The sequence below is a fragment of the Saimiri boliviensis genome, chromosome 15 (genome assembly GCF_048565385.1).
Source record: "Saimiri boliviensis isolate mSaiBol1 chromosome 15, mSaiBol1.pri, whole genome shotgun sequence".
Lineage (NCBI taxonomy): Eukaryota > Metazoa > Chordata > Mammalia > Primates > Cebidae > Saimiri > Saimiri boliviensis.
Window position 1 is genome coordinate 23,481,693 of NC_133463.1, and position 13,743 is coordinate 23,495,435.

A 13,743-nucleotide genomic window follows, 5' to 3' on the forward strand; every position below is an offset into this window, starting at 1 on the left:
CCAATCTCAAGCTTTATAATATACAAAGCATCTTTCACATAGTATTCAATCAAAGTATTTATTTGGTCAAAAAGCTCTTCTTTTTGGGGAACCTACCCTCTCCCATTCCTCTCACTGTAGTTTGGGCAGAGCTGACTCTACCTTCTGGCTCCCAGGGTGGGTGTTCCCCATTTGCTTGGCCACTGGAAGCCCGTCTTGGAACTTTTGCTAAATCTATTGAAAAGATCTACCCCCCACCACCCCCCATAAAGGTGACAAACTACTGGTAGAGTATAAAGCTGGATCTACTGGTGGTCACTTTGCCACCTCTTGGGAGGGACTGACTTAAAAGGAGCTTACCCAAAGGAAAGCACAGGCTTCCCTGACAGCATCATTTGAGCATCTGGATATAGCCCTGCAGGAAACCAACCTCACTCCTGAACATTTTATGCTAAAGCCATTATGAACCAAAGTCAAAAGATTCAAACTAATCCAAGTATTTAGCTGGTAAAGATTTACAACCCATCTTGTGATTTGGACAGAGGTCACTAATTCTTCGAAGGTTGCTAATCCTTCCTTGAAAGACAACTGAATGTCAGAGAGGTCAAGAAACTTGCCCCAGGTCATATCACAAGGTAACAGACAGGACTAGAATAGCCAGGGCAGCTGGCTCCAGTCCAAAATTTCTGTCACTAAATCACAGCAGAGTAATGGCCAGTGAGATGAAACTGCCCTAAAAAAAAAAAAAAAGCTATTCAAAGCAGTGTGACACAAAAGTGTACAGTGTACAGTACTTTTGGAATTGTATCTAGACTGCCTTAACTCGCTGAGATACTGGTGGTAATCACTTGCCTCCAACATTATTTTTGTAGGTGTTGTAGATCTCTTTTACCCGTCTGTAGCGGAAGGCCAACTTTCTCATCCAGTCCACGCCGCCCCGTACACCAGTTGCCAAGCATAAATTAGCACTGGTTGCTGCAGCAGGAAAGCCATCTGTTCCAAAGTTATATGTGCTATTTAGATGCAAGAAAAGCCCAAGGTTAACCGAACAGAAAGTTCATCTTAATTAGGTACGCAATTAAACTATAAAAGATCACTTCACGTTCAAGGCTGCTCACCTTAGGTCCTGTCCGTTATCATCTGAAGAAACATCATCTATATGGACTTGGTCACATTCCTAAAATGCAATTAAAATGATACATGTCAATTTTTTAAGAACACCTAAATTTTTGTTTTTGAAAAACCATACATAGCTATTTTTAAAAGCACCTTAACTGGAGTGTTTTGTTGTTTTTTTGTTTGTTTGTTTTTTAAACTATGTCAATCAGTAGGTGGCAGTCTTGTAAAATTGACATTTTTACCTACTTAGGGTCCTCTCCTATAAGAAAGAAGCAATGTGGTTAAGGACTACTGCTATTCAGCTTCAGAAAACACATTTTTGTGTTTAGAAAGGAAAGTGATTGAAAACAATTAGCATATGTGTTCCATAAACCTCAGGTACCTTAAGCCATCGTGCTGCTCAGAGCTGATTCACTCAGTGCCTAAGCATAACTGAAACCAGACACTTTGGTAAATGTAACATGCTAGAAAAATTAAACCTGATGCTAACTGCCAATGAAATTATGACCTCTGATTGCTGTTGAGCCACACACCAACACAGCCCGAGGCCAGTGTGCTGAGGAGCCCAGACAAAAAAAAAAATCTGTTACTGGTTTCCATTTATTTGAGAGATCTGAGTTTTCTTCTGTGTGTGTGTGTGTGTGTGTGTGTGTGTGTGTGTGTACACATGTGCAGGATAAAAACCATGAGACTTCAAAACCTAAATAAAAATAATCAAACCATATGCTTTTTTACTGTTTTTTAAATTACATTTTTAGTGTTATTTTTAGCTGTTTTACTATTACATAGTCACCTTATGTATTGGATTTATATTATGGCATAATGTTATTTAGAACAGACCTGATGTTTAAATCCCAAACTGAGTAAGACCTGATGTTTAAATTCCAAACTGAGTAAACTATTTAGAATAGGAAGCCATGCTTATGGGCTAAAGCACTATTGGACCCAGTTAACATTTCTGTACCTGTTTGCAGACATATTGGAGCACCCATATATCCTACCACCATATCCCCAGATGAATTGTGGGAAGAACAGGCACTCGATAAAAATTTGTTGAATGAATGAAAGCATATTAATTTGGAAGCAGACAACGACTCTAGTCCAGAAACATAACACCCCCACTTGGCTGCTTTCATATTTCAGTCATGTTCCTCTCTTTGCAGTTGGGCTCCAAATACCCCAGAGGCCTTTATTGTACTTATTTCTATTAACGTTTCAGTTTAAAAATATTATTAAAAGAAATTTTCAGGCACACATCCTGTATTTTAAAAGGTTCTTTTGACTGAAACTCTGGTCATGTTTCAGATAGAGTTAATTTCATAAACTCTAGCCCATCTCTCTAGCACTTAGAATCAACTTCATAACAAAGATGACACTTAGAAAGCACTATAATAATAGAAGGTATATTTTTATGTTGCCGGTTCCTACTGAACAAACTCTTCTCTCTCCATGGATTTGTGAGGAAGGGAGAAGGAGATAGAAGTGAAAAGAAACTCAAACCAGCTGTTCCTTAACAGAATTAAAATCGTGACCTCCCAACCTCTTCTCTAAAGCATCTATTTTCCAGGCAGCCCTCTCCCAGCAAGCAGCAAGTTCCAAGGAGGAAAAGACTTTGACCTTGTAACCCTCCCCTGCTCTCCCGAGGTCCATAACCTCAGATAAGAGAAAAGGAAAAGCAGGTCTAGGAGCCCTCACATGCTGACTGTGAATTTAACATTTTAAAAAGAGGTCATTCTTGGAAAACGGGGTTGGGAACTTCTCATTTATTAATGTAATCTTATTTTAGAAGATGAATGATGGTTGCTTGTGTTTTCAACAACCTACTTGAGGTTTAAAGAGTTACTAAATCATGAGTAGAAATTTCTGATATTTAACCAGATACACAATTTTTATATTGTTGGTAAACTTCTTTAGAGTGTGTGCTTAGTGTCAGGGCTGGGGGGGAAAAGGAAGGCCATAGCGCCATGCTGGAGAAATTTTCTTTCTTGGGAGAATGAACAGAAAGGAGGAGGAAGTTGAGGAACTAGTAGATGAAAATACATGTTCAAAAGAGTTTAATTCAAGGAATCAGAACTGACCTAGAAATCCCTGGTTACCTCTAAGGGTGGGAAGAGTTTTTTTTTTGAAAAAGCAGGGTGTTAAGATGCTTTTCTTATACTAATTTAGCTGTAAATCTTCATCACTAACAGAGAAGTCAGTTATCTTCTAACAACTGTTAATGGCTCCATTATTGCTATTGTTCCTCCATATCCTGTATTTGTTTTCTCCTGCTAGCTTCATTTAAAATGTTTTGTTCCCAGGCTGAGGACTTCATTTGAAGTATTGTTCAGTCTCTAGCTTAGCTCTTAGTGTCAACACCTTCAAGCTTTTACCTGCAGATAGCAAACTCACTTCATAGTGACTTGATTAAAGCAAAGGCTGGTGTAGTGACAACAAGGAAATCCCCATTCTTTATCAGAAGAATTTTTGTAGAATGATTTTAATTAAAAATCAAGAGTAATTTTTAAAGGGCCTCATTAGCACCTCTGAGAATGAAAAAAAAATCATTAAAATGTCTATGTAAAATGCATCTCTGTAACTGTTGCTTAATTCAGTTAATGAACAATAGAAAAATACTATATTGTACAAACTTCAAATACATAAAATATATACTAAGAGTTCATTATCTGTGTCTTTGTGGGAACCTACAAATAATGACACAAAATTTCTTGAAAAGTATGTTTTTAAAAAATTGTTTTAAATCTTAATGAGAAATGATAATATTACTATCTTGATGTTTACTTATTAACAAGTTTAATTCTTAAAAGAATGGGGAATGTTAAGATACTGCAATACTCCGCAGGAGAACTGCACAATAAGTCCATTAGCTCTCAAATGAGAAACAAATTTCCTCCCTTCAGAACAGCCTCTTCCGTGGGGAGAAACTTGCCTTCTCCCATTTCTCAGACACCATCTATCTAACTTTTTGTTCGTCATCTTAGGAGCTGAATTTTAGGTTCTAATTTTTGCCTTCTGGACTTGGTTGTTTTTAGCTTCCAAATTTGTTTTAAACCTAGACAATGAGATAACTGAGGGAGGTAGCAGGGCCCGATTTCAGAGTCCATGGCTTAGGCAGAAGGGGCTCTGGGCCCCCTGAACCAACAGCAGCAACCAGGTTTAAAGTCCCCCTGGAAGAATCTACAAAGACAAAAATGGAAGCTTAATATAGTTCCAGGTGCCAAAACACATTACTAAAAACCCCAATTTGGTGCTCAATACAGGGAGTACAGAACATACATAATTATATTGGAAAATAAGTTTTTATTCCAAAAACAGACTTAAATGTGCTGAAAATGTACTTCTGAAATAGACAACCAAAAATATGGGATAGACTTTTAAGGTGATGAAATCATTATTAAATCCAAGTCTTGGGGCAGCATTTGCATTTCTAAGGGCCACTGCCAGTTCTGCATATTTTACAGGCTAATATGTAGTGGAAGGGTCTGAGATACCCAAGGGATCCCTGCTGTGTTTGGGGATCTGGTCTGAGACTTCAGGGAAGACAGAGGTAGTGATTTCAAGGACTCCTGGAAGATTCTGCACTCACACTAAACTAATGGGTGCCTTAGCTTAGAAAGGTGGTCATCCATTTATGTGACAAATTATTTATTAAGAGGCTGCTGTGTTCCAGGTGTGCTGTTCTATATGCTAATGATACAGCAGTTAACACAACAGACAAAAGTCCTTACTGCTTTGAAACTAACATTCAACTGGGAGAGACACATAAGAAAACATGTAAAATGTACATATGCTGGATAGTGGTAAGCACTAAGGAAACAAAATACAGTAGGTGAGGGAGAAATATAATGCCAAGTGGGTGTGGGGCAAAGGAAAGAGCAAGTTCAAAGCCCAGAGGCAGGAGAACCCTGGTGTAAGGAGGTAGGAGGAAGGAGCCAGGACAGAGCAGAGTTCTCTGTGCCTGCAGATCCCAGGAAGCAGCAGGCTTTGCCAAGGAAGCAGTGGACACATTATCAGTCCTTGCCCGCAAGGCACTTACACAGTTAAGGAGGAAAGAGAGAAGTTAACTAACTACACATGTGATAATTAAAATCGAGGTCAATCCTGCAGAACTTCCCTAGGATCCAAATGTACACTGTCCTGCATTCTATTTAGCCAAAGAGAGTTGCAAAGGTCTGAAGAACTGAAATTCTATTTTGCTAGATCAGGAGGGACAGCTTGGTCCACCGCTTGTCTTTGTGGCTTTTGTGATTGAAACCAGCAAACCAATAAAATGGTGGCCCACTGGAGATGGCTCCTAACAACAGAGATGTGGTGACAGGAACAAAACAGCTTTTTGGTCCCAGACTATCCATGCCGGACCTCTACCTTCAAATGGTGTTGGAGTAGGGTAGGGAAGGTGCAGAGAAACTCTGGTGGGGCTTGATGACCAGGCCTCAGAGAGGTGAGGGGAGAGCCTCTTGAAGACATGTTTCTTTCAACCCCAAGTCACAGATGTGAGAATTGATATGGGAGTTGAAAAGGGATCAAGACGCGGGAAAAGAGTAATTTTTTGTTAATGGCATTCCCAAAGGGATGTCAAATTCAGCAACATGTTTGCATAAGGGCTAAGAAACAAGTCAACAGTAGAGGAATATATAATTAACATATCTATTTAGCCAATTCTCACATATATATCTGTTACAGGTAGTTAGGCATGGGCAGGGGCAGCAGAGGGCTCTCCCTCATCCACTAGGCATGTCGGGTGATGGTTTGGCAATTATCACATTGTCTCTCTAAAAGTGATAAACTGGCAGCCAGTGCAGGGAGAGGCCATTTCCTGATGGTCCACACATGTTGCAGTAAGTGTTAACTGAACACAGGCACCAGGGAGAAGCAATTTCCCAAATGGGGGAATATGGCCTTCTGGGGGTGCTCCACTGGAAAAGGGAAGAAAACCTCAGATGGGCATGTGTGTAGCTTCCTAAATACACTGTGCATGCTCACTTCCCAAGGATAAGGGGGGCAGTGTGCATGCGGGCAGCCCACACTAAGGGAAGAAGCATGGGAATGGAGCGATCATACAAAGTCTTAGGATCAAGGTAAAACTCTGCACTTGACCAAGATGCCTGCGTGGGTCTCTTCCAAGCGTACTTTCCTTTTTTCTTGTTCTAAAGCCTTTTTCAATTAACTTCCACTCCTGCTCTGAAACTTGCCTCAGTCTCTTTTTCTGCCTTATGCCCCTCAGTTGAATTCTTTCTTTTGAGGAGGTGAGAATTGAGGTTGATGCTGACCCACAGGAACTCGCTGCTGGTAACAGCGGCAAATCCCTATAGGTCGGCATCAACCTCAATTCTTATCTTTCAGTGGTAACATATTTGGTGCCATGTGACTCAGATATTTGCCTCTGGTAACAGAGTCACGTAACACAGATTATATGGAACAACTAGAGCCACTACAAGGCAATGTTTGATTATCCTCCACTAGAAAAATTTTACAATTAATTACCAAACTTGGATATTGCTAAAGCATCCAGCCCACTGTTCCCAGCCTGAGGTTGGTCTCTCTCTCTCTTCAGAAGACCTAAGACACAAGAGATGCACCACCCCTTGATATCTGACTACCAAAGCATCACATCTTGGCACTATGTATCCCTGGTAGAGGATACTCTTCCTTCCCTCACAGCAATGGCTTCTGCAGAAGGCATTCCTTACACTTCTTGTGGAGTTCCTGCAGAGGCTGGCCTCGTTTCTCTCACTTGTACACACTCCTAGTTCTTAAGTTGAATTTATGGTGAAAATGCAATATTATTTAACGTCACATCCATCTTACAGATATGAAAAATGAGGATTCAGAAAAATTAAATAATGTGAGATAAATGCTGCGATGCTTATGTCTTTAACCTTCAACTTGCTGTTTCTTCCCAGGCTCCCCAATTTCACACATTGTAGACAACTTCTCACTCTAGACACTGGTCGTGACCTAGGTCCTTTGGGGCTTCAAAGTTGTTTTGAGTTTAAGGGACTCCAGCTCCATCTGCCCCACTCCTCCCCATGCTCTGTGTCTGTGGTCATGGACCCCTCTCCTTGTCTGGAGCATGGATGTGGGTCCACCATTCTATAGTGCAAACCCCAACCCTTCATGCCATCAGCAGGCCTTTAAATGACTGCATTTCAAAGGAAAATGCTCCTGAAAAGAGAGCCATTGTGGTAATCGGGTCTCTTCCAGGTGTAGAGGGTAAACAGTACAACTGGAGGTGGTGAGAGCATAGGTTTTAGCATGTCACATTGCCACAGCATGTCCTAAGTAGAAGAGCAGGGGCCCAGGAACACGGATTAGGCCACCATCACAACAGGGGAAGATGAAATGAGGGCAGATGGCACCAGTCAGAGGTGTGTTGTACCCACAGGTACCAGCCTGCAAACCTCTGCTCTTCCACTACAGGCTCCCACAAGCATCTTTCAGTAAATATCAAAAATGAAATGAACATGATCTACCTTCACCAGGCTTCCCCTTATGTGACACCACCCATGCTTCACAGAGGAGTAAAATAAATAAAATTAGAAGCTTCAGTGACTGCTGGCTGAGTAGTTATGTAACTACTCACGGAGCTGGATTATAAAATGCTCACACAGATGGCTGCGGAAACTGCCAACACATGAAGTCCTGAATCCCAGTTCTGGTGTAGGTATAGGGATCGGGCAGAAAACTGCATGGAGCACAATCTCACAGCCATGTGAAGAATGCACATTTGCTCTTAGAACTCTGGTTGCACTGTTATTCTGCCTTTTTGGTCCCTTCCGTCATTTTTTTTTGTATCAAGACTCCAGCTGACCCTTTTCTGATCTATCATCATCTCTGGTCTTCTAGGGCTGGGCTACAGACATGTTCTTTTGGACCAATCCCTGGGAATAATTCAGATTTTGTACAGGGGTTCATATGCAAAATATTAAGTTATGGCAGAATTTTTCTGCAAATATTTATTCTGCTTTGATATTGTAGTGGTTGTACTGTCCCCCCAAGCCTTTCACTTGTACCATAATTATGTAAAAATACACCATACAATTCAAGCTAGTTTAGGAAAATTAATAAAGAGAATTGAGACTGTTACAATGAGCCTTATTATCTCTGCCAACAGAGTGACGTAACAGCCAGGACACTGATCCTCTATACTCTGAACATGAAACTGGAAATACAAACTTAAACCCGAAGTCCTTGAATAAACAGAGACTCTGGGAAGACTCTGAGGCAGTTTGGATGTAATAAAAGGGAACAATATCAAAACGTTACAAGTGTCTTTGGAGAAGTTGAGTTACACAAGCCCAAATCCTGCTGATCAAGGCTATAGTTTGCTCCACGTTCCAAATTTACCATCAGAAAACTAACACCATACTGCCAACTAATTGTTTCAATACCTTTGATATTTTTCTTTACAAAGCAAAAACGGAAAGACAAAAGTTAGCAGAGAACTAGCTGTTTTCACTGTGTCTTTACATCAGCGTGGCTACTGAGACCAGCTGGAGCTGGCCAAGGCAGAAGAAGTGATCACTGGGTTCCTTGTCCCCTCCCATCTGTGATTAGGCAATTAGATCCATGGCTCTATCTTCCCTATTGAACAATTCAGATACGTTCTGGATACCTTTAACATCTATAGGTCACTAAAAGGAAGTACTATTCTTATTTCTAAACATGAAATTGTTTATGTATACATGAGACATGGGTAGTTCTAGTGCTTTAGTGACAAACTCACACAAATTGTCTGAAAGCTAATTTTGTCAAACCATCTGCAACACTTAAAAATAATGCATATCTGTCTGTGGACCAACCCATACTACTATCTTTCTCACAGAAAATTACACAAAATGCCTTAGAGGGCGACCAGTGTTTGAGTAACAAAGGCATTAAGGGAATGGTCTCCCATGATGGTTTTTTGAAATAACTCCCGACTCTCCAGATATTTTCATAACCAATTTGGAAATGTAAGTAAAATGGGACATCTTCTGAACTTCCCTGTGATTTAGAAGTTCTAAAGAGGGAGCGGGTAGTCAAGGAAGAAGCCAGTTGATGGGACAGACTTGAAGAAACCGTCTTCTAACTAACAATTTGATTTGGTATGTCAAGTGTGGGCTCTGTGGTAAAGAACTTACGTCCATGAATTAGTAAATTTGCAGGAACTGGGCTTTTACTTGCATGTTTTCCTCTGTAAAGGAGACTGCCCAACTGATGTACTGTGTATTTATACTTACTGATGCAGAACAGTGTGATTCTATGGTGCTTCCTAAGGGCATGTCCCAGCCCTCACTGTGCTTTCAAATAGACCTCACGGAGAGCTTAAGTGCTGCTAGGTGTCCTTCTGCCCAGCTTCACCAGCATTATGGACCCTCTGCAAGCCCCTGACTCATGGAGATTGCCGGGGGGAGGGGGCATGTGGTTTGTAGCCTTTCCACACTGGCAACTGTTGGTAGACTCTGTCATCTCTGCTAGGGTACACCTGGTGACCTGCTATTTCCCTGGCCTTCCCACCATGGTGCTTCCTTGCAGAAAAAAAAAAAAAAAAAAAAAAAAAAATTGGTGCAGATACCTGTGGCTAAGGCACAGGCAATAAAAAACAAAAGGAGTTTTGAAATAGGCCCCATTGTGTTTGGTAGTTGTGGGAAGTGCAAGTTATGGAATTAAAATATACCTGGACAAACGTATCTTTGAATTCTTACTCTCAATTATCTTCTTAGCATACCAACTGAACCAACACATATTTTAAGTCAATATTTAAATATCTGTATCTGTTTACAAAACTAAAAAGAGGAATTTCAGCATCTATTTTCCAGAGTTGGCAATAAGATGCAACTTGTGGAGCCCCACATGGCATTTACAAAAACAAAACAAAACAGCCTTAATATGCTTAATGTTATATTATCCTTTGGGGATTTCCTAGGTGACAGAGATTTTACTAGAATTCTGTTTATATTAGCTAGGAGACCTAAGTGCTTATATTAGAAACACAAGATTTGAATTACAGAAGTTTCGACAAATGTTAATTGATCTGATTCTATTTATACTACTCTTCATAAAATAGAGAATATTTACTGAAAGTGACTGACGATGGTATGCTAAGGTAAAAAATAAATTGAAGTGCTTAAGCTATGTGCCGGTATCTGCATAAAATTATGGTAAATATTTGAGATCACTAAGTAAAAGTTTCTGGGACTCCCACACTTATCATTAATAACTAAAAGACAGCATGAAAACATGCTTTTCAAAGTTTTAATGTTTTCTTATAATATTAATCCCTTTTAAAATGTGCTAATTAAAAAAATAAGATCATTATATCATTTAGCATGTGGCTCACAGAATCCCAAAGGTATCATATAAAGATAGCTCCTCCTTGGTGAGTACAATGTTAATAAATATGATATGTCAGTTTCACTGTGCTCGGAGTTCCTTCTTTCTCACCATGAATGCGTTCTTTACCACATGATTATATTACATATATTTGTCTTTATTCACACTCTCAACCTTAGGGTGAGGAAAAGAAAGTCTCACTTAATGAAAGCCAGAAAGAATTGAAAATAAACTTTTAAACAAAATGAGCTTATTTAACTGATCCATTACCTTTAGAGACTCAGTGTTGAATAGTTTTAACTAATATAAAGATAAAGATAATTATAGCATATAGCATTTGATTTAATGATATCCTTGTAATTTGCTTTTTAAAAAATATATGATACATACTTAGTATCTAGTACTATAAGATCCATCTTTTATTAAGATGATTTTTACAATAGTAAGAGGTATTTCAATGCATTCTATGCCCCTACTGCTGACATTGAACACAAAAGGTTATGCCCAAATGCACAGTTTCATTTATGGTTCAGTTAATTTAAGAGAACACAGCATTTTACAAATTTGCATCAGAACCAGTGCAAACCTTCAGATACAACACAAGGCAATGCATTAGTGTTTGCTGATAATGCCAAATTATATTGTACAATTTCATCATTAAAATATTACACATATTTTAAATTGAATGTAACAAAACATGAAGATAAAAGACTAAAGGGTGAGTTAATGTATAATAGTTATTCAGAACACTTAGCACACATCTAATATAACTTTTTAAAACATCAACTCAGAACTACTCTTAAGAATAAACCTTTGATTTACTGCTGAAATGATTTCTCAGTTTTCAACGGGCTTGCTCATCATTTTTGCAAACAATTTGTCACTGGCAACAGTCAGTGTTCTTTGTAACTCCTGTTTCCTTTCTTTTAGATCTATTATTCCTGCTGAGAGAATCTACTAAAGAAGAATTTTTCATAGTGACACCAACTCTAGCCTTGCTGTGAATAATCGCAATCTCATAAAAATCATTCTTTTTATTGCAAACTTGTTGCCAGAAGCATGGAAAAATATTCAAACCGAGAGTACTTTCATCCTTTTCTGCAAAAGCTTTCTTTTAACCTTCATGGTCATTTGCAGAAAGTGAATCCCATACCAATTTATTCACAAAGCATTTAACGAGAGCTTTTATTTGCACAAAAATATTTGTTTTGCTCATATAAAACAACGACCTATAAGCCCTAATACTAAATAGGTCAAACATTAAGAAACTATTCTTTTTTTTTTTTTTTTTTTTTTTTGGTGAAGCAATTTCTCACTTTTTCTAAAATCATTTGCAACAAATATTAGTTCCTGTTCAATGACATTACAGGTCTATAGATTCATCTATAGCTGCAAGCCATATGTCAATGCATTTTTTAAAGAAATATATTCATGTAATTAACCTTGTTAAATGCTTTTTTCTTTTGCAGGGTTGAGGGAGGGGCTGAAGGTTTGAAAAGTTTAAAAGAGACTGATTTATGAACTTCAGTTAACTTATACGGCCAGATAATTTTATAATAGTAAGAAACACTCAATTTTGTTTTTTTTTTTTTTTTTTTTTTTTTAACAATAATGTTATTGTTTTTTTTTTTTTTTTTATTGCATTTTAGGTTTTGGGGTACATGTGATGAACATGCAAGATTGTTGCATAGGTACACACATGGCAGTGTGCTTTGCTGCCTTCCGTCCCCTCACCTGTATCTATCATTTCTCCCCATGCTATCTCTTCCCACCTCCCCACCCCCCGCCCCTCCCCCATTTCCCCCCAACAGACCCCAGTGTGTAGTGCTCCCCTCCCTGTGTCCATGTGTTCTCATTGTTCAACACCCGCCTATGAGCGAGAATATACGGGAAACACTCAATTTTGTATAAAAGAACATAGAGCTCAGAATAAACCAGGCCCAATTATATCCTTAGTTAATAAGTTAATAAAAATTTTCCAAGCTGATTTTCTCTGCCATGTAATTATTACTGACTCCAGAAAGAAAAATATGCAGAACCGGACATAGGCACCTTTTAAAAAGCGGTTCCCTGTGAGCGACAGGAAGGGTTCCATCATCGCCTCCCTCACTGTCAGTCTCTGGCGGCGGGGTGAGGGCCTTGGAGGGGTACTTTCCTACTCAAAAAAATTCTCTCTTCTAAGTATCTGTGGTTCTGAAATTTCCACATACAAAATCGTCCCTTCTGAATCGTCTTATGTAAAACAAAGACTTCAGGTAAGAGGGAATTTTTTAAACTCCACTGCCTTGATGTGAACTGCACTACCAGATACATTTCCTCCAGCATGGGGAGCCCCAGTGTGCCTGCCCCCAAGTCATTGCGTGTTTAAAGGAGAAATAGAGTTGGCCGCCTGAAAGGAAAAATAAGGGAAATTTTTGTCTATAGTCATATTTTCACTCCCTATAAAAATACCCTTCTTCTCAAGTAGTATAATTTAGGGCTATAAATACTCATGCTTTGGTTGTTTGTATGTTATTCAGGAAGATATTATGTATCATTAGAATGACATGAGTATTAAATGTGTTACATATTAAACTGTAGCAGTGCCACTAGAAAACACATAGTCACATGTTCTTGATTCTTTCACTCATTTTCTCATGCATTCAACTAATAATGACGGGACACCTATTTATATTCAAGGGACCACACCAGATAAATGAGATGCAGATCTTGCCTTTATGGCTTTAAACATGGGGAGTGGCTAGAGAGAAAGGGTGCAGTGCTGTCACTATGATTTTCTGTCAGGGAAGGTACTAGATTCTTGTAAAGCCCTTCCTCTTCCAACCCACCCTGTTCAGCACGTTCGGATACATTTTTCTGAGAGTAGGTTTTATTCTTCCAGGCAATGCAATCTCCAGCACAGAGCAAAAGCATCTAGGGTGAGGGGAAGACAGGCAGTATGTTTTACTTCTGTTTCAGTCCATCTCCCTCAATAGATTTTAATTAGAAAAATTAAATTGGAAACACTTAATATATTTCAGTGCAACTGAGCATTCAAGGCCTCTATCATGAGTCCTAACCTTACCAGTGTGCCCACCCCTCACGTTCTATCATGAATAGCCTGCTCAAGCCAGGCCAATCTCCACTGGCCTGGCCTCCACTGCCTCCCTGCACCAGACAATAGTTGTGTCTACTGCTTGTTGGAACGCTTTCTCTCTCCCTTTGAGGCAATGCTCCTCCACTAAGTTTTTATTGGTTTATTTCCCTTCTCCATCCCTGACATACTCTCTGCAACCCACTCTCTTATAATAACTACCATTATTGACAGCCTACCAGCTGTCAGGCTTTGTG

At 39.2% G+C, this 13,743-nt stretch overlaps 1 protein-coding gene across 8 annotated transcripts in view; it reads right to left on the reverse strand.

Annotated features, from left to right (window-relative positions):
* The window catches only part of EYA1 (EYA transcriptional coactivator and phosphatase 1), a 340,778-nt gene that overhangs the window by 17,124 nt on the left and 309,911 nt on the right, over positions 1-13,743 (reverse strand). For all 8 annotated transcript variants that reach the window (XM_074386773.1, XM_074386775.1, XM_074386774.1 and 5 more), the window contains 2 exons: positions 1,098-1,156; positions 832-992 (listed from right to left, as the gene is read on the reverse strand). In XM_074386773.1, coding sequence (XP_074242874.1) covers positions 832-992; positions 1,098-1,156 — 220 coding nt within the window. The remainder of the gene's footprint in view (positions 1-831; positions 993-1,097; positions 1,157-13,743) is intronic.